This window comes from Podarcis gaigeae, assembly GCF_964106915.1.
Source record: "Podarcis gaigeae genome assembly, chromosome: 8".
Lineage (NCBI taxonomy): Eukaryota > Metazoa > Chordata > Lepidosauria > Squamata > Lacertidae > Podarcis > Podarcis gaigeae.
Genome location: NC_139684.1, coordinates 11,430,578 through 11,456,667, shown reverse-complemented (window position 1 = coordinate 11,456,667; position 26,090 = coordinate 11,430,578). Strand labels below are relative to the sequence as shown.

At 49.0% G+C, this 26,090-nt stretch overlaps 1 protein-coding gene and 1 pseudogene across 5 annotated transcripts in view; one reads left to right on the top strand and one right to left on the bottom strand.

Annotated features, from left to right (window-relative positions):
- The window catches only part of RAP1GAP (RAP1 GTPase activating protein), a 107,586-nt gene that overhangs the window by 30,513 nt on the left and 50,983 nt on the right, over positions 1–26,090 (top strand). For all 4 annotated transcript variants that reach the window (XM_083750201.1, XM_083750199.1, XM_083750198.1 and 1 more), the window contains exon 3: positions 19,927–20,026. Coding sequence is in view for 3 of the 4 variants with exons in the window: in XM_083750199.1 (XP_083606325.1) it covers positions 19,927–20,026 (100 nt within the window). In the remaining variant the exon portion in view is untranslated. The remainder of the gene's footprint in view (positions 1–19,926; positions 20,027–26,090) is intronic.
- Positions 25,184–25,712, bottom strand: LOC310850158 (iron-sulfur cluster assembly 1 homolog, mitochondrial pseudogene; annotated as a pseudogene). Its single transcript has one exon. The product of its transcript is annotated as an iron-sulfur cluster assembly 1 homolog, mitochondrial pseudogene (transcript).

The following is a 26,090-nucleotide window of genomic DNA, read 5'->3' as shown; positions in this document are numbered from 1 at the left end:
CCCTCCCATAACACTGGAACTCGTCGACAAGTGACAAAGCTGAATGTTAGAAGATTCAGGACAATGATGAAAGGAAGTCCTCCTTCGCACAGCGCAGAGTTAAACTGTAAACCAGCTGTATGGCAAGTTGTGCCCTTTACGCATGAGGAGTGGTTGGGATCGTTTTCAGATCGGCTCAGTGGGTTCTTGGATGCCAACTTGCATTGTGACACTCTGCCTTCTCGCTCTTGCCGACGCGGGCAATTGGCCGTCCAAATCTCACTGCCGCGGCCGCCGTGCGACAAAATTGGCTGCCCTCTCGTGCTGTTTTGCGTCGCTGGAACACTCAGGCACACTGGAACTCGTGTACGCGGGCCAGCCCGGTTTGGCAGTGCGCAGGTGCCCTTTTGCTGTTGCTTCCGCTCCCATGCGCACGCAGGGAGAAGCAGAGAGAGGACCCTGTTGATGCCCCTGTGGCAGCCTTGTGGCCGGGGCCCTGGGCTCGTGCGACAGAGTGGAAAAATTGGCGGCGGCTGCGCTTAGGAAACCGAGGCTCCCCGATGAATTATTCAATGCCAGCATAAATAATGGATGGCTACATGAGTCACTCGGTTTGTTTAATTTTGCAATTTGCTGCCTCGCCTTGGCTGGTTCCTCGACTGCGAGGTGCACTGAGGCCCAGATCTTTGGCACCCGAGGGTGAGTTCGGAAGCGTGGAGAGTGGGTGCCTTTGCCCTTCGCAAAGCTGGCATAGAGGCCAGGGAGCAATGAATGATGTGAACTAAATTGGTTCAAAGAGGCCTCCTTGGCTGGGGGAGGACAGCCCAGGAGCAATCTCTCCTGACCCCCTGTCCAAGGTGATCGGTAAGCGTTGGGGCGAAGCCCCCGTCTGATCTTCCGCAGGTCATGGAATCTGAAGATTCCACGTAGCACATAGTTAAAACCGTGGAACTCTCTGCCACAGGAGGCAATGATGGCTACCAACTTGGGTGGTTTTAAAAGAGGATTGGACAAATTTGCAGAGGAGACTAGGCCACAAAGGCTCTGCTTTGCCTCCATGGTCAGTGGCTTCTGAATACCACTTGCTGGAAATTGCAGGAGGGGAGAGGGCCCTTGTGCTTGGATCCTGCTCGACAGTTTCCCATAATGGGCTTCTGGGTGACCGCTGTAAGAACAAGATGCTGGACTAGGTGGGCCATTGGCCTGATCTAGTGGGCTCTTCTTATGTAGGTCACCAGTTCAGAACCACAATGTCAGGTGTGCGTGCAGGAGCCAGACCCTGTGACCGATAGGACTCCACAAGACTGGGGCCTTCCTAAGTTTGTTCTGAAGAGGCAAGGCGCGGCCACACAGGTGAGCCCAATTGGTAACTCACAGCACCTGGTGGCAAGAGCCGGGAAGGGATATAAGGTCAGCATTACCCTTCGGCTCTTTGCCACAGCAACATGTTCCCTGCCCTGCTGCGTTTGGCTCCTTGCCTCTTGATCCTCTGACCCTGACTTCGTGGCTCCTTGCTTCTTGATCCTCGGACCCTGACTTCGTGACTCCTTGCTTCTTGATCCTCGGACCCCTGACTTCGTGACTCCTTGCTTCTTGATCCTCGGACCCTGACTTCGTGACTCCTTGCCTCTTGATCCTCTGACCCTGACTTCGTGACTCCTTGCTTCTTGATCCTCGGACCCTGACTTCGTGACTCCTTGCTTCTTGATCCTCGGACCCCTGACTTCGTTACTCCTTGCTTCTTGATCCTCGGACCCCTGACTTCGTTACTCCTTGCTTCTTGATCCTCGGACCCCTGACTTTGTTACTCCTTGCTTCCTGACTCTTGGACCCTTGACTTTGTGACTCCTTGCTTCTTGATCCTCGGACCCTGACTTCGTGACTCCTTGCTTCTTGATCCTCGGACCCCTGACTTCGTTACTCCTTGCTTCTTGATCCTCGGACCCTGACTTCGTGACTCCTTGCTTCTTGATGCTCGGACCCCTGACTTTGTTACTCCTTGCTTCCTGACTCTCAGACCCTTGACTTCGTGACTCCTTGCTTCTTGATCCTCGGACCCTGACTTCGTGACTCCTTGCTTCTTGATCCTCGGACCCCTGACTTCGTTACTCCTTGCTTCCTGACTCTCGGACCCTTAGCTTCGTGACTCCAGGCTCTCTGACCCTCGGACTCTTGGCTTTCTGACTCCTGGCTTCCAGACTCCCGTTCCTGCTCCCACCCCTCAATCTTGCTCCCAGTCCCAACGTCCCCAGCCGGGACTTCGATTGCCAGTGAATCGGACCATGAAACACAAGCCCTGTTTTAGGTGCTGCCTTTGACCTGCTATGGGTGCTGCTAGTGCAAAGGGTTTGACTTCACCCCCAGAGGCTCACTCCATTGCCTCTCGAGACAGATGCCAACAACAAGAGGGAGCTGGGTGCCTGAGGGAGGTGTCTCTCTGCAGGTTGATTTCTGCCTGCACTTTGTTCAGGTTATCAGACTCCAAGGGCCTCCTGGCAGTTCCCTCCCTGTGAGAAGTGAGGTTACAGGGAACCAGGCAGAGGGCCTTCTCAGTAGTGGCACCCGCCCTGTGGAATGCCATCCCTTCAAATGTGAAGGAAATAAGCAATCATCTGACTTTTAGAAGACATCTGAAGGCAGCTCTGTTTAGGGAAGTTTTTAATGTTTGAAGATTTATTGTGCTTTTAATATTCTGTTGAGGGACGCCGGTGGCGCTGTGGGTTAAACCACAGAGCCTAGGGCTTGCTGATCAGAAGGTGGGCGGTTCGAATCCTCATGATGGGGTGAGCTCCCGTTGCTCAGTCCTTGCTCCTGCCAACCTAGCTGTTCAAAAGCATGTCAAAGTGCAAGTAGATAAATAGGTACTGCTCCGGCAGGAAGGTAAACGGCGTTTCCGTGTGCTGCTCTGGTTCGCCAGAAGTGGTTTAGTCATGCTAGCCACATGACCCGGAAGCTGTACGCCAGCTCCCTCGGCCAGTAAAGCGAGATGAGTGCCACAGCCCCAGAATCATCCATGACTGGACCTAATGGTCAGGGATCCCTTTACCTTTTTTATATTCTGTTGAGAGCTGCCCAGATTGGCTGGGTAGAAATAATTTATTTATTTATTTATTTATTTATTTATTTATTTATTTCCTCCTCATTTGGAAGCCACACTCCCTCTGGGATTGGGGCTTCTCCAGTGAAGGTGCCCAGCTCCCCTACCAGGGGAACTGGCAATGCTGGTGTTCTGCAAGGCTTCCATAGGAGCAGTTAAGACCATCCTACTCTCTGTTGTGTTGTGTTGAAGCAAAGGTAGGGGAACATCTTTGGAAGCTGCTGGGCTGAAACTCCTTGACAATTGGCCATGCTGGCTGGAGTGGGGGGCTGCTGGGAACCTGCAGATCCAACGTTCAGTCTGTTGATGTCTTGGACAGAAGGAGCTGCTCCCACCATTGGTGCACCCAGCCCAACCCATGTCTTCTGATTGGCAGTCACTCTCCAAGGTATGAGAGAGGGCTTTTCTGGCTGTGAAGCTGTGACTTCCTGCATGCAAAACCTGGCTGGGCTATGACAGTGAATATTGGACATTTGCAATGCTTCAATGGAGAAAAAAGTGCCTAACAGAATATGACCCTTTCACCCAGAACTAATCTGAATGTGTCATCCTGCCAGTTATTTGTACGGGGGTGGGGAGAGGGATTTTCACTTCCAAGCCATAATTAATATATTAGTATAATTAGTATATATACAGTCATGCCTCAGAAGTTGAAGTCAGGAGTACCTGGCATGCTCTGGTCCATGGGGTCACAAAGAGTCAGACACGACTAAACAACAACAACAACTTTGGAAGTCAAACGAAATCCGTTCCGGAAGTCCGTTCGACTTTCATAACATTTGGGAACCAAGTTGTGGCTTCTGATTGGCTGCAGGAAGCTCCTGCAGCCAATCAGAAGCTATGGAACCCACATCGGACGTTCGGGTTCCAAAGAACTTTCACAAACTGGAACACTCACTTCCAGGCGTTCGGGAAAACGTTTGTCTCGCAAGGCGTTCGACTTCCGAGGTACGACTGTATTAGTATAATATATAATAGTTGTTGGACTAAAGACCTGGGTGCTGCATTTTGCAGACGCCTTATGAAGACCAAAGGTCACCTTTATCAAGATGACTGGAGGAGGTCAGTGATTCTTTTCAGCAGAGCTGGTTGGAGGGTTTCCTGCTCTGGAGGGTAGCATTCGAACCCATGGCTTCAAGTTTCAAGAAAGAAGATCCCGACAAAGCATCAAGAGGAACTTACTTAGAGCCAGCGCTGTTCGACAGTTGAATGGTCTCCCTGGGGAAGTGGTGGACTCTCCTTCCTTGGAGGTTTTTACGCAGAGGTTGGGTGGCTGTCTGTCTTGGATGCTTTAGCTGAGGTTCCTGCAATCCAGGGGGTTGGACTAGATGATCCTTGGGGTCCCTCCCAACTCTACTTTGACCTTTGACCATGACCTTTTCTGGCTTAGCAATCTACAGGTAACTATTACGTATATGAGACTGGTGTCAATTACCCAGGAAGGATATTCTTACTGATTTATATAGCAAGTGGTGGGTTTAAAGAAAGAAAATAGAGGAAAAAGCAGGACATTAAAGAAAACATCACCTCACATTAATAATACAGCGACAATCAATACATCCATCTCAGAGCAAACATACAAATTGATACATATTGCCAAGTGAAAGGTCCGGATAGGCGTTCAAAATAAATGGCCATCTGTAAGAAATGGGCTCAGACGTAGGAAGGGCAGCAAGCCTCTTTGATCTGTGGGGTGAGAGAGGTTGGCTGTTTTGTCTTTCCAGGTTCAAGGCAAAAGTCCTGGGGCTGCCAGAAGGACTTACAGCCCCAACACTTCCGTTGCCCAGCCCTTATCTCCCAGAACTGCAGGAATATAATTCGAAAAGATGCAGATACTTGCAAATGTCAAGGTTTTCTCCTAACACAAGGATTTATCCCGTAGTCCGTCCCCCACGACATCACCAGGGGCCGCTCCTAGGTCGTATGTCTGGGCCCTGAAAACTTGTGGCCTGGGATGCCACCTTTTCCCACCTTCGCCGCATGAAGCAATTGGTCCCTTACCTTTCCCGCCCTGGCCACAGTGATCCATGCGATGGTCACCTCCAGGCTTGACTACTGTAATTCGCTCTATGCAGGGCTGCCCTTGAAACTGTCCCACAAACTCCAGCGGATGCAGAATGCTGCAGCGAGGCTCCTCACAGGGTCTCTGCCATGGGAGCATATTCCCCCAGTGCTTTTCCAGCTGCACTGGCTCCCAGTGGAGTACAGGGTCGGATTTAAGGTGCTGCTTTTGACTTTTAAAGCCCTTCACGGCCTAGGACCCTCGTACCTACGGGATCGCCTCTCCCGGTATGCCCCACGGAGGACCTTAAGGTCCATATATAGCAGCACCCTAGAGGTCCCGGGCCCTCAGGAAGTTAGATTAGCCTCAACCAGAGCCAGGGCCTTCTCAACAGTGGCTCCGGCCTGGTGGAACGCTCTACCTCATGAGACCAGGGCCCTGCAGGATCTGATTTCTTTCCGCAGGGCCTGTAAGACAGAGTTGTTCCACCTGGCCTTTCGCTCAGAATCAGTTTGATTCCCTCCCCCTTTTTCTTTTTCCTTTCTCCTCCTATAATGAGATTGCTCCCTAATTGTTCTAATGTTGTGTCTTAATCTTTTAAATTGTATTTTAATCAACTTGTTTTTATTATTGGTTGTTAGCTAGCATCTGATAAATTTTAAAGATGTCTTTGTTTACCATAAATGGATCATTTGGGTGTCCTCGGGGGGGGGGGGATGGTTCTGGGCTGCTGATGGAGGGGACAGTGACCCCCTCCTCACTGCCTCTCTCCAGGCTCCTGGCTCCTGAGAAGCGATTTCCACCCAAGCGAGGAAATCTCTATCAGTTCTTTAATCGGGGGAAATGGATCTCTTCATTAGGCATTAGGCGCTGCTCCTAAGATGCTATAATATTTAGCCAGCAGACGGATGAATTGGCTGCAGTAATGATAGCAAGGGGTGGAGAAGCTGTGTTTTGACTTACTCTTGGCTTCACAAATGTTTGAAAGGTGCTGTGTGTTCATGCACACACTTAAAAAACAAAAACCTCTTGGGACTAAGTTTTTGTGGGGTGGACTTGCTCTGTTGCAAGATGGGACTGAGGTCTTCTTCTTCTTCTTCTTCTTCTTCTTCTTCTTCTTCTTCTTCTTCTTCTTCTTCTATCCCTTGTAGCCGAGTAAGATTGTCTTCCATAAGCACGGTTTTAACAGTGAGTCCATAAGTGACTGTGGAGGCCAATTCTGGATCCACATATCCTTCTGCAGTGGGGGCATAAGTTTCCAGGCAGGAGTTGATCACAGTGAGCGTTTGCCAAGCATGCCTTCCTCATAGCACGTTTCTCCTTTCGTCCTGAGTTCGAGCGTCTTCAAAGCCCATGACACCTTTGGTAAAGGCTGTTCTCCAGTTGGAACGGTCGCAGGCCAGTGTTCCCCAGTTGTCAGTGTTTATCCTACTTTTTTTAGATTTGCCTTGAGAGAGTCTTTAAACCTCTTTTGTTGACCACCAGCATTACGCTTTCCATGTTTAAGTTGGGAATAGAGTAGTTGCTTTGAAAGACGATAATCAGGCATCCTCACAAGATTATTATTATTATTATTATTATTATTATTATTATACCCCGCCCATCTGGCTGGGTTTCCCCAGCCACTTTGGGCGGCTTCCAACAAAACACTAAAATACAATCACCTATTAAACATTAAAAGCTTCTCTAAACTTTTAATGCTTTTTAACTTTTAAAGCTTCCCTAAAAATGACTAGTCCAACAAAGTTGATGTTGAAGAATCATTGCTTTGCTACTGGTAGCATACAGCAATAGTGTATCCCCACAGATGTTGGGCTCCAAATCTGTCATGCCTGGCCGCTGAGGCTGATAGAAGTTAAAAGAGTCCAACACCATCTGGAGACCAGCAGGTTTCCCTGTGCTGAACTTGACCATCACTTGCCATTACTGTCCCTCTCTCTCTCCATCACAACTCTGCCTTCATTTAAGGTAGAGACGCGGAACCTGACACTTTCCAGTTGCTGCTGGACTCAGAACTGCCATCATCATCCCTGGCCAATAGGGACTGAGTTGAGACACTGGCTGGCAGCAGCAGCAGCTCTTGGAGGTTTCCGATGTGGAGTCTCTTCCCAGCCCTTTCCTGGAGCTGCTGCTATTGGGGATTGAACTTGGGGCCTTCTGCATGCCAAGCAGGTGTTCTGCCGCTGGGGCATGGCCCTTCCCCAGTACAGGGCTATATAAGAGCCTGGCTCTGCAGCTAATAATACATTTTTACCCCAACCCCAAATCATGCAGGCACCCACAGCCTCTTTCCCAGCATAAAAGCACTAACTAACTTGGGAATAATATGGGAATAACACTAATTGGGCAATAAGGATCTGGGGATTTTGAACCTCAGGATAAAGCCTTATTTGTTGTATTTTTTATCCCACCTTTCCTCTGAGGAGCTCAAGGCATGCTTACCTTCCTCCCTACTTATTTACACGACAACCCTGCGAGGCAGGTTAGGCTGAATGACTGGCTCCCAAGAACACAAACCAAATGTGTGGCTGGATGGGGATTCGAACCCTGATCTCTCCCATGCCGTAGTCCAACACTCTAACCCATGGGTAGGCAAACTAAGGCCCTGGGCCCGGATCTGGCCCAATCACCTTCTCAATCCGGCCCTCAGACGGTCTGAAAATCAGTGTGTTTTTACATGAGTAGAATGTGTCCTTTTATTTAAAATGCATCTCTGGGTTATTTGTGGGGCATAGGAATTCGTTCATCATTTTTTCCCCTTCAAAATATAGTCCGGCCCCCCACAAGGTCTGAGGGACAGTGGACCGGCCCCCTGCTAAAAAAGTTTGCTGACTCCTGCTCTAACCAATACACCACCGCTGCCTCTCTTAAGAACACACGCCAGGAGACACCCCTTCAGAGGGGGGGCCCAAGCTGTGGTCTGTTCTTCTGGAGAAGTTACTTCTTTATCATTCCATTAACTTTTTCTCCCAAGAAACTCGGTGCGATGTGCATGATTCTCTCCTCCCCATTTCAATGCTTTAATCTCACAATAACCTTGCAAGGAAGGTTAGGCTGAGTGACTCTGGCAGGCCCCAGGCCACCCACCGGGCCCTCGCAGCCTAGCAGGGGATTTGAACCGGGGTGTCTCCCATGTCCCAGCCCAACCCTCTCTTCCCACTATACAGCACTACCTCTCCATATGCCAGCAGTGCCAACGCAGTGCCCCTTTGCTCTTCGGAAAGGGAGAAATCTGCTCCTGGCATTAAGCAGATGATAGATATATCTATCTATCTGCCTCGAAGAGAAGAATGGACTTTACCCTCGTTTCTGGGTAACGTTTGCCAAGAACTGTTTCCCCCCCCCCTTCCCCTGTGGGCAAATGATGATGGTAATTATACAAGATCTGTAGTCATTTCCCGCCCCCCCCACACACACACAAACACACAAAGCATGATTTTCTGATGAAAGTAGGAATTGTGCAAGAAGGCTCCAGGCCTGGATTTGAGATGTTCTGACGGAGCCCATTAAGCCGCACTTCCCAAATCCTTTCAGGTAACTCCTGGAGGGCATGTTTCTAGTCCCCAGAACATCTTCCGTGTCTGTGTCTTGAGATGTGTGTGTGTGTGTGTGTGTGTGTGTGTGTGTGTGTGTGTGTGTTTATCACCAAGTCTGAAATGAAGGCAGCCCTTGCACCAAAGGTGTTTTTTGCATAAATTGGTGCATCATCTCAAAATGAATTCTACTATTCTCCCTCTGTTCTGGTGGAGGAGCAGGGACAGGAAGCAAGGAGCTGAAATTTCTACAAATACATCATGATTCTCCAACAGCTCTATTCTGCAATCTCCTTCCACTTGCATAGAAATGTTGGCTTTCCGGCCATTGCTTTTAATAAGTCAAAGGAACTTAGTCCTGTGCAAGAAACCCTCTTCGGACAAGATCAGAGAATATAACACAAAGAGCCAGAAAACTGGTGGCCCTGTTGATGTCAGTCCGGAATATGAAAAAGACTTGTGTGAACAAATGGTCAAGCTCCAGCGGTTGTATGGTGGTAGAGATATGACCAAATTTCCAGAATTCAAATTTCAGGATCCCAGACTTGAAGAGGAACAGAAGTGATGTGATAGAAAGTGGGGCTTGCCTTCCCTCTCCCCCTAATTAACCTCCATCTCCAGGGGGGTGTTGACCTCCTTGGGGCCTGTGACATCACTGCCCTCTTCCCTTCCTCTCTCCCAATTAGCCACCTCCCACAGCCCCCCCCCCAATGGCTGCCCCAGGTCTCAGCCCTGAAATCCCAGGGTCTGGGGTGCTCCTGACCTGTCAGCCCCAGTGGTGAGCCTTTAAGGAGAGTCAGTGTGGCATAGGGGTTAGTATGTTGGAGGGACGCGGGTGGCGTTGTGGTCTAAACCACCGAGCCTCTTGGGCTTGCCGATCAGAAGGTCGCCGGTTTGAATCCCCGTGACGGGGTGAGCTCCCATTGCTCTGTCCCAGCTCCTGCCAACCTAGCAGATCGGAAGCACGTCAAAGTGCAAGTAGATAAATAGGTACCTCTGCGGCGGGAAGGTAAATGGCGTTCTGGTTTCTGTCACGGTGTCCGGTTGTACCAGAAGTGGTTTAGTCCTGCTGGCCACATGACCCAGAAAGCTGTCTATGGACAAATGCCGGCTCCCTCGGCCTGATAGCAAGATGAGCGTCGCTACCCCATAGTTGCCTTTGACTGGACTTAACCGTCCAGGAGTCCTTTACCTTTACGTTTGACCTAGAGTGTTGGATGGTGACCTGAGAGAGACCAGGGTTCAAATCCCTGCTCAGCCATGCCTCTCAGCCCCAGTCACTGCCTCTCAGCCGAACTCACCTCACAGGGTTGTTGTGGGAATGAGGAGGAGTCCCATGAACACTGTCTTGAGCTCCTTGGAGGAAGGTGTAAAAGGTAAAGGGACCATTAGGTCCAGTCGTGGCCAACTCTGGGCCTGCGGCGCTCATCTCGCTTTATTGGCCAAGGGAGCCGGCGTACAGCTTCCGGGTCATGTGGCCAGCATGACTAAGCCGCTTCTGGCGAACCAGAGCAGCGCACGGAAATGCCATTTACCTTCCTGCCAGAGCGGTACCTATTTATCTACTTGCACTTTGACGTGCTATCGAACTGCTAGGTTGGCAGGAGCAGGGACCGAGCAATGGGAGCTCCCCCCGTCGCAGGGATTCGAACCGCCAACCTTCTGATCAGCAAGCCCAAGGCTCTGTGGTTTAATCCACAGTGCCACCCGTGTCGCTTGGAGGAAAGAACGTGTGATATAATACAGTAAATGAGGGGAATTAAGACTAAGAGAGCTGAGTGGGGGTGCTCGTGTAATCTCACTGTATACAAGTTGTACAAGTGACATTAAAGTAGTTGGGGGGGGTTGGTCTCTCTCCTCTCCCCTGTCCCTGGGAAGGCGAAGGCAGGGAGCCTGGGAGCACACGGCCAATGCTGGCTGCTCAGAGCTGAAGTCCAGTGTGTTGCAGGCAGGCCAGAAGGCTGCTGTGTTTCTCAGAGCCAGTGGCTTGGTTCCAACCATGATAACTGCACCTTGGGAGAAGCATCAAGCCGGAGCATGAGAGGCAGAGCAGCCTGGCTGTTAATGCCGGAGGGTCCTGGTTTTGTTTTGCTTTTGGCTGAGCAATTGCTGTTGACGTTTTAGAATTCTTTCCTCCAACGTTCAGGTTTGGGGTGGAGGGGCGCCACCTGGTGGCCTCTTGTGGTTACTGCAGGTAGTGTTTTTCAGGAGCCGGAAGAGATTTTGCAGCCGCCGAAGCTTTTGTGGAGTTGCCGGTGTTTATCCTCAGCTTCTTAAAAAGCAGAGACATCACCTTGCCGACAAAGGTCCGGTGTTTATCCTCAGCATCTTAAAAAAAAGCAGAGACAAAGGTCCGTATATTTAAAACTATGGTTTTCCCAGTAGTGATGTATGGAAGTGAGAGCTGGACCATAAAGAAGGCTGATCGCCGAAGAATTGATGCTTTTGAATTCTGGGGCTGGAGGAGACTCTTGAGAGTCCCATGGACTGCAAGAAGATCAAACCTATCCATTCTGAAGGAAATCAGCCCTGAGTGCTCACTGGAAGGACAGATCCTGAAGCTGAGGCTCCAATACTTTAGCCACCTCACGAGAAGAGAAGACTCCCTGGAGAAGACCCTGATGTTGGGAAAGATGGAGGGCACAAGGAGAAGGGGACGACAGAGGACGAGATGGTTGGACAGTGTTCTTGAAGCTACCAGCATGAGTTTGACCAGACTGCGGGAGGCAGTGGAAGACAGGAGTGCCTGGCGTGCTCTGGTCCATGGGGTCACGAAGAGTCGGACACGACTAAACAACTAAACAACAACATCCTCCGCCGACACAAGCGGCTCTGGAGTGCAGGCCTTTCAACCCGCTGCCAACTCGGCTTTGTCGCCACAGTCAGAGAGAGGCAGCAAGGCTTCTGATTATCAGTTGCTGGAAACTGCAGGAAGGGGAGAGTTGCTCTTGAGTTCGAATTCTCCTTGCAGGCTTCCCATAGGCCTCTCATTGGCCACTGTGAGCAGGGACCTGATTCACCCCAGCCTGTGTGCACCAAAGGCTCTGTGCGCCTGCAGATGGAATGCTCTGGTTCAGAGAGAGAGAGAGAGAGACAGAGAGAGAAGGGATAAATATAAACCGTCCCAGCTTCCTTGAAGGGCTGTGTCTTGCTGCTTCTCTTTCACTCCTGTCACCAGCTGTAACTAAATGCATCCATCTCTCTGCTTCTCTGCATCCAACATCTTCCTTGCAAATTATAATTCCCCCTCCGGGATATCTCTCTCTCTCTCTCTCTCTCTCTCTCTCTCTCTCTCTCTCTCTTTCTCTCTCTTTCTCTCTCTCTCTCTCTCTCTCTCTCTCATGTCTTCTTGGGAGCATGCCTGGTCAAGAGGTTGTAGCCACAGCTGTTCACGGCCTTTGCAGAATTAGCTCCAAATTTGCATGAAATTTGAGTGAGTGAGTTTTATTTAATGCAAATTGAAATTTGCTGTGGCTCCATCAGGCCTTTTACTTGTTGGTCTTTCCAGGGGAGGGGAGACTTTGTGATGGTTTAGAAACACATTTCCCACCCCTAAGTTCATTTTCTCCTCCATCCTGTGCATTTCTTCTTCATCTTCAAATCTCCACCACCATTTAAGATCTCATTTCACCTTCAGTTTTATTAATATAGAATCATGGAATTGTTGGAAGGGATGCAATGCAGGAATAAATTTTTTTTTAAAGAGAGGATTAGAGCGATTCATAGAGGAGAGAGCTATTGATGGCTACTAGACACGATGGCTGTTCTCTGCCTTCACGGTTGCTGGGAACCCCAGCAGGGGAGAGTGGCCTTGTGTTCAAATCCTGCTTGTGGGTTTTTCCTTGGGGCACCTGGTTGGCAGCTATGGGTAGATGGACCCAATAGTCAAAAAACAAATTAAAACACAGAGTTGTCTCCAGCTAAACTCTTGGGCTAGACCCCTTGAAGTGAATGGACCTAAAGAAAATCATGTTCATTAATTTCAGTGGGTCTACTCTGAGTGCAATTAACACAACCCACTGTCAATGTAGTTTTTTGGATGAACACGGCAGCATGTATATATTTGTTCTATGTTGTATTGTTTTAATTATGACCCGATTAAATTTTATTTCCTTGCTAATGCAAATTGAACTGAAGCCTCCATCGACTGTGGGAGGCGATGGGCAAAATTAATAACCTTCCCAACTCAACACTCTTGCTGCCCAAAGATGCAGGCATTGTCAGAGTTGCGGGTCACCTGGCCAGCAGGTTTAACTCTGAAGGTGTTCTCCCAATGAACGTACACTCCCCCCCCCAAGATAAGAGAGGCTGTGGGTTCAAAAGGTGCCTTTGCTATGCAGAAACTTTTTGTAGCCTTGGGAAGGAGTTGCACTGGGCCTGAATGAGCTCTGGAGTGGGGAAGCAAGGTTATGGGGCAGGAGCCTGGCTCAAGGCGAGGCAAAACTGCCTCTTCCTCTCCTCGGGGACTGAATCTTCAGTGTGTGTGTGTGTGTGTGTGTGTCACCATGAGGCTTAAATCACATGATGTCATAGCAGAGGGTCCCTGAGCACATGCAGATAACCTTTCACTTGCAGTCGAGCCTTTAAGCTGTGATTCCTGCATTGCATGGGGTTGGACTAGATCAGGGTTCCCCAAACTTGGGTCTCCGGCTGTTTTTGGACTACAACTCCCATCATCCCTAGTGGCCAGGGATGGTGGGAATCATAGTCCAAAAACAGCCGGAGACCCAAGTTTGGGAACCCCTGGACTTAGATGGGTTCCCTTCTGATTCCATGATTCTTTGGTTCTGTTGATCTGGGACTGGGTGACAAGCTCACATAGACTGGGGCCGTGTGTACATTGAAAGCACAAGACTTTCGCTCCCAGAAGACTCTTGGGAACTGTAGCTTGCTGAGGAAACCGGACGCTGCAGCTCTTGGGGGGGGGGTATGATAAACTACAGTTCCCAGCATCCTTTGTGGGAAGCCACATGCTTGGAAGGGACTCAGAGGGGTTCACCTCTGCAATTACTCAGCCATTTTCAGGAATTAAAGCAACAGGAGCAGCAACCCAGTGCGCCAGGATCTGTTTTGATTTGAGGATGCTGAGTGCCTGAGTGAAAGGAGAAAAGGGAAAGGGGCTTGACCGCCTCCCCCTCTGCGGCGCACGATTCTTTGGGAGAAGACGGCCCCATGATGGACATGAAGGCAGAAACCCAGGAGGCAGTTTAAAAAAGAAAAATTGATGTTGTTTTTCCCAAGGACACCCCTTTGCTCTGGTTGTCACTCTGCCACCCTGACAGCGTGAACAAACAAACAAGGCTCCCGTCAAGCTCATCTGCATCTCCTGCATACGCAGGGCAGGCAGCTCTCCTGTTTTGCAAAAACAGAGCGGGGATTTGATGCTGGGGGGAGTCAGCAGCCCCCAGGAGGAGGGGAGAAGCCCAGCTGGGGAGAGGCAGGCCTCCCGGGAGCAAAAGAGGCAGGCAGCCTGGCTGGAGCCGCACACAAATAAGTTTCTGCATTTGCTCAAATGATTTTCACAAAAGATCGCAGCAATAATAATAATAATAACAACAACAACAGGACTCTAAATCAATAACAGTCAAATTCGTGCAGGAGGAAGCTATCGGTGGCTGCGAGTCAGAATGGCTGTGCTCTCCCTCCGTTGCCAGAGGCGGTGAATGTCGCTGGAAATCAGAAGCTGGGAGCGTGACCGTTGCGTTCAGCGCCGCTTGTGGGCTCCTTCCCTTTGGGGCATTGTGAGAACAGAAGGCCAGGCAAAATGGGCCAGTGGACTGATCAAGCAGGATCTTAGTTTCCTTTTGATTCCCAAATGGAGCCTCCATGGACAGAGTCAGTCTACCTTAGAATGGCGATTGAGAATGAGAGATGGCTCTTGCTTGGGAGCTTCCCAGAATGGACATCTGGTTGGCCACTGTCAGGACAGGATGCCTTGGATGATATAATAATAATAACAATAATAATAATTGTGTGGACAAAACTCTGATCTCACGTAACTGGGACAGGACAATGGTGGCTGCTTCTGTGCCAGTACAGGGTTTTGGGATGTGTCAGATGCTGGCGACACCCGAGACCTGCAGCTTGGCTTATGCAACGGTGCCTACTGCCTGCCCCTTGGTCTCTGACGCCCGAGGTCTCTGCCTCAGGGTAGGGCCGGCCCTGGTGGTGGGCGACAGGAGCAACAGGCACCCAGAGCCTTTGGAAGGAGTGGCGGTTCGAGGGCTCCCTCTGGTGGGCACAAGGAGAGCCTGGGTTGCCAGGAGAGAGGATTCATATTCGCCTCCTCCCTCCTCTGTGCGGGAGGCTGGAGTTCGGAGCACGATTTGTCACCATAATTACCCGATTACCCGATGGTAATTGCCAATCAATTACTTGAGCCGCCTCCTCCTTGTCCCTCTCTCCCCAGCATCCCGTTGCCATGGAAACTCTTGAAGTAGTGTCTTGTTTCTCTCTTCTGCCTTTCTCTGCCACGTAGGCCATGGTTGCTGCTGCTACTGCTGCTGCTGCAATGTCAGGGGCCTCTCAGGCTTCAGCCGGCCTACCCCTGGCCATGTGGGCAACGAGGTTGAATCCTGAGCTTCAGAGGGAGGGAGGGAGGGAGGGAGGGAAATTTTTTTTTGTTTTGTTTTATTCAAAATTATAACAAAACATATTATCCAAAAACATACCATCCTTATTTTTTTCCCATTTTTTCTCTCCCCCCCCCAACCCCACCCCACCCCACCCCCGGCTTCCCTCAGTTCCAGTCTTTCGTTTCTCTGAGAATGCTGCTTTCTGCATGTTACAAAGTTGTAAACTATTTAGCTGGTTATTATCAATAAAAAGTTTGTGAATGTTTATTCAAAACCTGCCAAGGAGTCCAGTTTGCTTTGTTGCATCTTCAGATACTTTGTAAAGGGTTCCCATTCATCTTTAAAGTCACAGTTATCCTTGTCCCGTAGCTTATATGTCAGTTTTGTCAGTTCTGCGTAGTCCGTCAATTTTTCTTGCCGTGATTCTTTAGTTGGGGTTTCTTCAGTCTTACATCCTTGTGCTATTAGAACTCTTGCGGCCGTTGTCACATACATGAAGATGTTTTTCAGCTTTTTTGGCAGATCTTTCCCTACAATCCCTAACAAAAATGCATCAGGTTTTTTTAACAAATGTTAAATGGAACATTTTCTTCAATTCGTTGTATATCAATTCCCCCCCAAAATTAATTACATTACAATCCCACCACATATGATAAAATGTCTCCTCCTTTTCCTTACACTTCCAACATATATTTGAACTAGTAGTTTTGTACATTTTGTACCCATCTATGGCACGGGTAGGCAACCTAAGGCCCAGGGGCGGGATCCAGCCCAATCGCCTTCTAAATCCAGCCCGTGGGTGGTCTGGAAATCAGTGTGTTTTTACATGAGTAGAATGTGTCCTTTTATTTAAAATGCATCTCGGGGTTATTTGTGGGGCATAGGAATTCATTCATTTTGCCCCCCAAAATATAGTCTGGTCCCCCACAAGGTCTGAGGGACAGTGGTCCGGCCCCCTGCTTAAAAAGTTTGCTGACCCCTATTCTATGGCATGCAGCCTGACCTTTGAATTTCACTGTTGCTTGATGTTTAATGGTGCCACTGGATGGCGTCCCTTTCCCAGTTAGGAATCTCTGATGAAAATCCAATTAACAGAAAACCAGTTGAGGTGAGATGTGTGTTTTTTAGAACTGCAAGTGCTTCTTAGATATGTCACAAAATCATAGATTTGGAAGGGGTCTTGAGGGTCATCTAGTCCAACCCTCTTCAATTCTAAAGATTTAAACCTTTACTATTATTATTATTTTTTACTATTATGATTTTTTGGGGGGACGCGGGTGGCGCTGTGGGTTAAACCACAGAGCCTAGGACTTGCCGATCAGAAGGTCGGCGGTTCGAATCCCTGCGTCGGGGTGAGCTCCCGTTGCTCGGTCCCTGCTCCTGCCAACCTAGCAGTTCAAAAGCACGTCAAAGTGCAAGTAGATAAATAGGTACCGCTCCAGCAGGAAGGTAAATGGTGTTTCCGTGTGCTGCTCTGGTTCGCCAGAAGCAGCTTAGTCATGCTGGCCACATGACCCGGAAGCTCCCTTGGCCAACAAAGTGAGATGAGCGCCGCAACCCCAGAGTCGGTCACGACTGGACCTAATGGTCAGGGGTCCCTTTACCTTTACCTATTATGATTTTTATTAAATTTTCTGTTTTACAATTTCAAATACTCATTTTACATCCTTAAATAATCAGTGACTTCCCTTCTCTTTTCATGGTTCATTTTACATGTCTTAAATCCCTGCATATTTTACAAAAACTATACCAATCGCTTTTCCATTATTGCATCCATCAAAACTTATTTACACTGTTGAATTTATCTTAATGGAAAGAAGATAAAGTCCCTCCCAGAGATGAATGGCAGATTAAGTTGATGGATTATGCTGAAATGGCTAAAATGACTAGAAGAATCAGAAATCAGGAAGATCAAAATTTTAATAAGGAATGAAAATTTATAATCTAAAAAACCATTGTAGGCAGCTGAAACCATTACAGTAGAAGGATTGGAATAACACTTGCAGTTTAATGGTGAATTTTGGACACAATGGAGAGGTAAAAGATTTGGATGATCATAAAAGATGAAGAGGAATTATAGGACCCACAAAGAGAAGGAGGGGAGTTCAGGAGAATCTTTGGCATTTTGTTTCTATGTTGTATGTTGGGTATGTGATTGTAAAACTTTAATCTGAAAAACCAAATAAATATTTATTTATTTTTTAAAAAAAGAATTTATCTTAATGTTGCCAGCGTTTTCAGCTGTATACCATTATTTCCCATATATCCCATAAAAGTTTTCCAATCTTCTTTTAACGTATGCTCTTCTCATTCTCTTGTTGTGTATGTTAAGTTTGCAAGTTGTGCATATTCTGTCAACTTAAGTTGCTGTTCTTCTTTGGTTTGGACCTCGCAAAGAGTTAAACCTCGGTTGGGGTCACATCTGTGCCCCTCCAGATGTTGCTGAATGCCCTGGATGTCCCTAACCATTGGCTAGGATGGCTGCTGTACATTGCGGGAGGGGGTCCTCCAACATCTGACCCGCCCCCCAGCACTGATCTAAGACCTTGTCAAACTCCACATCAAGAGTCTGTTTCATGTTTCAAAGCCGGGAATGTCTGACCTGGTAATGGCAGCACTGGCCTGAGCACATGCAGAGTGCCTTCTGCCAAACCCCTGTGAACCCTCCTTCACTCTTCCCATCTCTTCCCATAATCCTTTGCCCCAGCTGCAGGCAGGTTCCAGAGCAGCAGCTGCTGCAACAGCAGCAAAGGATTCTGGGAATAACGTGTTTGCCCAACGGTCAGTGAGGTGGGGTGCGTTGCATGGTTCCTTCTCCCCTCTTCCGTTTCCGAATATTGAAAGCCGTCCTAGGTGACCCACAAAGCTCCTGATTCAGCTTTATAGCCAGGATGAGAAAAATAGAAAAAACAAAGGCCAATGTCTCAGTGAAGGGGAAAGATGATTCACCAATTGGGATGATTGAATTGCAAAGGGTTGGGCTGAATGACTTTTTCAACTATGACTGTCGCAATTCTATGATTACAGTGGTACCTCGGGTTACATACGCTTCAGGTTACGTATGCTTCAGGTTACAGACTCTGCTAACCCAGAAATAGTACCTCCTGTGCTTCAGGGTGAGAACAGAAATTGCGCAGCAGCAGCGGGAGGCCCCATTAGCTAAAGTGGTGCTTCAGGTTAAGAACAGTTTCAGGTTAAGAACAGACCTCTGGAACGATTTAAGTACTTAACCTGAGGTACCACTGTACGGTCCCCACTTCCTTCCTCCTTGATGTGCTTTTAGGAGCCAGGAAGCTTCAAAGAGGTTGGGTGTGATCCTTGACGCCTCCCTTTCCATGGAGGCGCAGGTTACAGCAACAGCCGAGGCGACATTTTTCCACCTTTGCCACATCAAGTAGTTGGTCCCTTACCTTTCCTGCCCTGACCTGGCCACAGTGATCCATGAGACAGTCACCTCCAGGCTTGACTACTGTAATTCGCTCTACGCGGGGCTGCCCTTGAAGCTGTCCCAGAAACTCCAGCGGGTACAGAATGCTGCAGTGAGGCTCCTCACGGGCTCTCTGCCATGGGAGCATATTCACCCAATGTTTTACCAGTTGCACAGGCTCCCAGTGGAGTACAGGGTCAGATTGAAGGTGCTGGTTTTGACCTTTAAAGCCCTTCACAGTTTAGGACCATCGTACCTACGGGATCGCCTCTCCTGGTATGCCCCCCGGTGGACCTTAAGGTCCATAAATAGCAACACCCTAGAGGTCCCGGGCCCTAAGGAAGTCAGATTAGCCTCAACCAGAGCCAGGGCCTTCTCAACATTGGCTCCGGCCTGGTGGAACGCTCTGTCTCATGAGACCAGGGCCCTGCAGGATCTGATTTCTTTCCGCAGGGCCTGTAAGACAGAGTTGTTCCGCCTGGCCTTTGGCTTAGAATCAGTTTGATTCCCTCCCCCTCTTTCTTTTCCCTTTCTCCTCCTGTGAAGAGGCTGCATCCTAATGTTTTAATGTTGTATTTTAATCTTGTTTTTTAAATTGCATTTTAATCAATTTGTTTTTATTATTGGTTGTTAGCCGCCCTGAGCCAGGTCTTGGCTGGGGAGGGCGGGGTATAAATAAAATGTATTATTATTATTATTATTATTATTAAAGGTTTAAACCCTGGCGAGCGGATGCCAGCCAGTGTAGACAATATTGAGGCAGATGAAACCAATGTCTTGGTAGAAGGCACCTTCCTGTGTTTTAAGGGAAGGACCCTTGCTCAGTGGAAGAGCCCCTGCTTGGCATACAGAAGGTTCCGGGTTCAATCCCTGCCGGCAGCCTCTCCAGGTAGGGCTCCCTACCTGAGACTATGGAGAGCCGCTGCTGCCAGTCAGTGCTGGATGGGCCCAATGGTTTGACTCGACAGAAGGCAGCTTCCTAGGTTTCTATTCAAATCAGCCCTTGATTCAGAACCATGAGGACCGGGATCTTATTTTATTTTTAGAGGACGGAAGCTCATGTGCCTTTGCTTCTAGAAGGTTCCGGGTTCAATCTCTGGGGAAGAGACTCCTTGTCTGAAGCTGCTGCCAGTCATTGCGGGCAATACTGGGCTAGAGGAACCAATAGTCCAGCTGGGTGAAAGGGTCGCCTCCACATTCAGATCTGCTCCGGACGGCCTGGACATTTTCCATCTCTGCTGAACTCGAACCTGCAACCCTTGGGCTCCTGGACTCTGTCGCCTCTTCTAACAGGACTTTCTCTTTTCCCTCAGCAAACACAGTGATGGGCCAGCCAGCTTCTCCTTCAGCGGCCCCTTAGAACTGCCTTCTCTTGGCGCCATCCTCCCTCACGCTGCTCTCCGCCACCCCAAGGTAAGAGTCCTCATCACTTTTCATTTTGGGGGAGAATCGTAGAGTTGGGAGGGACCCCGAGGTTCATCTAGTCCAACCCCCTGTAATGCAGGAATCTCTTTGCCCAATGTGGTGCTTGAACTCACGACCCAGAGATTAAGAGTCTTGTGCTCTGCCAACGGAGCCAACGGCCGGGACCACATAACACCAGTCCTGAGAGATCTGCATTGGCTCCCAGTACATTTCCAAGCACAATTCAAAGGGTTGGTGCTGACCTTTAAAGCCCTAAATGACCTCGGTCCAGTATACCTGAAGGAGTGTCTCCAACTCCATCGTTCTGCCTGGACGCTGAGGTCCAGCACCGAGGGCCTTCTGGCGGTTCCCTCACTGTGAGAAGCCAAGTTACAGGGAACCAGGCAGAGGGCCTTCTCGGTGGTGGCACCCGCCCTGTGGAACGCCCTCCCACCAGATGTCAAAGAGAAAAACAACTGTCAAACTTTTAGAAGACATCTGAAGGCAGCCCTCTTTAGGGAAGCTTTTAATGTTGAATAGGTTATTGTATTTTAGTGTTCTGTTGGAAGCCGCCCAGAGTGGCTGGGGAAACGCAGCCAGATGGGCAGGGTGTGTGTGTGTGTGTGTGTGTGTGTGTGTGTGTGTGTAAATTTATTTATTTATTTATTATTTTATTATTTATTTATTTATTTATTTATTTCACTGGCTCAGCGAAAGTGCCCAAGAGTAGCCTCTCGCAGCCCCTTCGCTGCCCAGCTGCCGCACAACACCCCTGCAGGGCTGCCAGTGGGTCTTGTTCTCTGCCGCTTAGGCAACGAACTGCAAGGAGCAGATCGGCTTTATTTTAAGCCTCTGCCCTGCCCTCAAACTGTGGGGCAGGAAGATGGCTGGTTCTGCAATGGTTCCTGCGGGACAACTAGCCCAACACCCTGCTGTGTCACTTGCCAGTCAGGTGCCATTCCCTGGCAAAATCTCCAGTCTTTCTGCTGCCAGTCCGTGTAGGCAATACGGAGCTAAGTGGTCTGACTCTGTATCAGGCCCCTAGTTATGATGATCAGCCCTTGACTCAAATCCACGAGGACTAGAATCTTGCATTATTTTGTGGGCGGAAGACCTGGAGTGCTGTAGGTGGGCACCGAGCGGCTTCTGGTTACGACCAACCCCTTGAGACCCAAAGCAAGCTCCCTTCTCCACAAAGGTGAGTAATGTCAAGGGAGACCAAACCTGTGTGTCTCACCCAGCAAGGCAACCTGGAGAAGGAGCCTGCCAACTCCACCTGCCTCTGGTTGCATAATAATAATAATAATAATAATAATAATAATAATAATAGTAATTTATTTATACCCCGCCCATCTGGCTGAATTTCCCCGGCCACTCTGGGCAACTCCCAATCAAGTGTTAAAAACAGTACAGCATTAAATATTAAAAACTTCCCTAAACAAGGCTGCCTTCAGATGTCTTTTAAAGATAGGATAGCTGCTTATTTCCTTCACATTTGAAGGGAGGGCATTCCACAGGGCGGGCGCCACTACCGAGAAGGCCCTCTGTCTGGTTCCCTGTAACCTCACTTCTCGCAATGAAGGAACGGCCAGAAGGCCCTCAGAGCTGGACCTCAGTGTCCAGGTAGAACGATGGGGGTGGAGACGCTCCTTCAGGTATACAGGACCGAGGCCATTTAGGGCTTTAAAGGTCAGCACCAACCCTTTGAATTGTGCTTGGAAATGTACTGGGAGCCAATGTAGGTCTTTCAAGACCGGTGTTACATGGTCTCGGCGGCCGCCCCCAGTCACCAGTCTAGCTGCCGCATTCTGAATTAGTTGTAGTTTCTGGGTCACCGTCAAAGGTAGCCCCACGTAGAGCGTATGGCAGTAGTCTGAGTGAGAGAGTGATAACTAGAGCATGCACTACTCTGGTGAGACAGTCTGCGGGCAGGTAGGGTCTCAGCCTGCGTACCAGATGGAGCTGGTAGACACAGAATTAACCTGCGCCTCCATGGACAGCTGTGAGTCCAAAATGACTCCCAGGCTGCGCACCTGGTCCTTCAGGGGCACAGTTACCCCATTCAGGACCAGGGAATCCCCCACACCCGCCCGCCCCCTGTCCCCCAAAAACAGTACTTCTGTCTTGTCAGGATTCAACCTCAATCAGTTCATTATAAAATCAGTTCAAATCAAATTAATGGCAACCATTGGGATAGAGTTCTGTGAGGATTACCAAACAAGGGGGTCAGGCTGTGCCTTGGCCAAAGGCCTGGTGGAACAGCTCTGTCTTGCAGGCCCTGCGGAAAGATGTCAAGTCCTCCAGGGCCCTTGTCTCTCGTGACAGAGCATTCCACCAGATCGAGGCCACAGCTGAAAAAGCCCTGGCTCTGGTTGAGGCCAGCCTAACCTCCCTGTGGCCCATGACCTGCAGTTCTGCCCTCTTCCTTCCTTCCTTTCTGCCCACCACCTCCAGCTCACCCCCCATCTCCTCCCCTAAGTTGGGGGTCTTGTTACCAGGCAGGTGGGGGAAGGGGCTCGCTGTTTCCTGAGGCTTGCAATGATTTGAGTCCACCCGCCTGCCCGTGTGTGTGATGCATAGCTCCAGCTTGTGGGTGGTCCCCATGGCAACGGAGGTGCCCCCGCAGGTCTCTGGGGTGAGGAGAGCCTGAATCATTAGGGCTCCTGAGGAGGAGGTGGAGGCTGTGCCCTTGGCCCAGCGAGGGGCCACTTTGGCATTCGGGGCAGGATTCCTGCTTGGACGCCTTGCTGCCTGGCAGCGATAGGCACTGTCCCTCCTACGTTGTTCGAGGCAGATGAGCTGGTGGGCATCCTGTGAAACTGTTTGGGATGGAGAAAAAAAGGGGTTTCTGCACACAGCACAGACTTGAACTGTGGATGGCTGCCAAACCCAGTAAGGTAAAGGTAAAGGTACCCCTGACCATTAGGTCCAGTTGTGGACCACTCTGGGGTTGTGCGCTCATCTTGCTTTATAGGCCAAGGGAGCCGGTGTTTGTCCACAGACAGCTTCCGGGTCTTGTGGCCAGCATGACTAAGCCGCTTCTGGCGAACCAGAGCAGCACACAGAAATGCTGTTTACCTTCCTGCCGGAGCGGTACCTATATATCTACGTGCACTTTGACGTGCTTTCGAACTGCTAGGTTGGCAGGAGCAGGGACCGAGCAACGGGAGCTCACCCCGTCGCGGGGATTCGAACCGCCGACCTTCTGATCGGCAAGCCCTAGACTCTGTGGTTTAGACCACAGCGCCACCCGCGTCCCAGAGAATTGCCCAAACCCACGTAAGGCTGTCAGTGGCTATTGGGAGGTATTGATGCTTCTGAAGAACACTCGCTGGGAGCTACAGAAGGAACGACTGTTGCTGCTGTCCTCAAGGTCCTGCTAGTAGGTTTGGGCAATTTGCAGGGTTTGGCCCCTGTAAAACATGAAGCTGGACCAGATGGGCCGTTGGCCTGATCCAGCGGGTTCCTATGATGTTCTTAGCATCTTTTCCTTCAAGGGTGGTGGGGAGTGCAGAGCAGGAAATTCATAGAATCATATAGTTGGAAGGGACCCTGAGGGTCATCTATTCCAACCCCCTGCAATTCAGGAATCTCAACTAAAGCAGCCATGGCAGATGGCCATCCGACCTCTGCTTAAAAATCTCCAAGGAAGGATAGTCCACCTCCCGAGGGAGACTGTTCCACTGTCAAACGGCTCTAACTTTGACTCTGACTCTGAGTTCCTCCTGATGCTTTGTCGGGATCTCCTTTGTTGTAACTTGAAGCCATGGGTTCGAGTCCTACCCTCCAGAGCAGGAAACCCTCCAACCAGCCCTGCTCAAAAGAATCACCGACCTCCTCCAGTGATCTTGATAAAGGTGACTAGAAGCCATGGGTTCGAATCCTACCCTCCAGAGCAGGAGAAAACAAACTTGCTCCATCTTCCATTTGACAACCCTTTAGATATTTGAAGATGGCTATCATATCTCCTCTCATCCACCTCTTTTCCAGGCTAAACATACCTAGCTCCTTCAGCCGTTCCTCATAAGGCTTGGCTTCTAGACCCTTAATTACCCTAGTTGCCCTCCTCTGCACACGTCCCAGCTTGTCAACATCCTTCTTAAATTGCGGCACCCTGAACTGCACACAGTATTCTAGGTGTGATCTGACCAAGGCAGAAAAGAGTGGTACTATTACTTCCCTTGATCTGGACACTAGACTTTTGTTGAAGGAGCCTAGAATATCATTCACCTTTTTTTGCTGCTGCATCACACAGTTGCCTCATGTTAAGCGTGTGGTCCACTAAATCTTTTTCACATGTTCTACTAGTAATTTTCCCCCATCTTACATTTGTGCGTCTGGTTCTTCTTGCTGAAGAGCAGAACCTTACATTTGTCCCTATTGAAATTCATTTCGAAATTCATTTTGAATCCCAATTCTGTCTTCAGAGGCATTGTCTATCCCTCCCAGTTTGGTGTCATCTGAAAATTTGATGAGCATCCCCTCAATTCCTTCATCCAAGTCATTTCTAAAGACGTTGAACAACAACGGGCCCAGGACAGAAGCCTGCTAACTTTTTTTCCAGGATGACGAGGAACCATTAATGAGTACTCTTTGTGTTTGGTCAGTCAACCAGCTACAAACCCACCTAATAGTTATCTCACCCAGTCCATATTTTACCAGCTTCTCTGCAATACCATTGGGGACTTTGTCAAATGCCTTACTGAAATCAAGATACACTATGTCCACTGCATTCCCATGATCCACCAAGCTTGTAACTCCATCAAAAAAAAGAAATGAGATTCGTGTGGCATGTCTTCTTTTTGATAAACCCAAATTATAATTTTAAAAACCAGAGTGTGTGTGTGTCAGAGGGTGTACCACTTCAGGGCCTGCCTGCCTGCAGAGGCTGTTGCTTCTGACGCCCATCTCCAAATCCTTGTTTTAGACCAGGGGTCCGCAACCCTTTTCAGCCATGGGCCGGTCCGCTGTCCCTCAGACCATGTGGTGGGCCAGACTATTGGGGGGGGGGAATGAACGAATTCCTACACCCCACAAATAACCCTGAGATGCATTTTAAATAAAAGCACACATTCTACTCATGTGAAAACACCAGGCAGGCCCCACAAATAACCCAGAGGTGCATTTTTTTATTTTTAAAAAACACAGTACTTTTATTCTGCTGGAAAGGCAGAATAAATTACAAAGCCTAAAGCTGTGAAAACGCACACACTGAGTGATTACTTCAGAAACCAGTTTTGTGGTCTTAAAAGTGACAGTCCTGGTGTTTTAAATGTTAAAGCTTTCTCCACAACCACATGTTCCTTTGATGTTTGGGTTATTGAAAACAAATTCACTGGACAGTTTGTCTTCTATATAGTCCATTTCAGTTCCTAGAAGTGTGAGTTGCTCTTTCTTTTCAGTAAACACTCTAACACCATCCTGTACTACTTCCTCATCAGAGTCCCCCTTTGATTTTGTGTATTCTAGTGTATAAGAAAGCCCATTACAGCCTCTTGTACGGACACCAACTATAACGCCTACATGGTCAGGTTTGTCTTTAAGCAGTTGTTTTATCTTCTGCACAGCAGATGGGGTCAGTGTAAGGGCGGCTCTAGTGGCCTGAATCGTCCTCTTGCTCACGGCCTGAACGGTGGCTCTAACCATGGAAGAGGCCATCTCTCCCGCTCCACACATTCAGCCCCGTCCTCCGAGGTTATCCTTTTTTTATATATAATTAATTTTTATTCAATTTCCAATATACATTCCATCCATGTTTGACATCCACTTCTAACATATACATCTTTTAGACTTCCCTCAGCCTATCTGACAATTTTCCATATTATCACAATTACATTTCTTAAATTTTATATTGCACTTTAACAATCTTAATCTTATCATATCTTTTAAGCAACATTTCTATCAATCATTTTCACAGAGCTTCTTGAAAGCCAACAAGCGTTAATTGCTCCTCACATGCATTTTTGATATTCTCTGTAAATTTATTCCAGTCCTCGGTGAATCTCTGATTGCGTTGGTTCCGAATTTTCCCCGTTAATTTGTCCATTTCTGCATATTCCATCAATTTCATTCT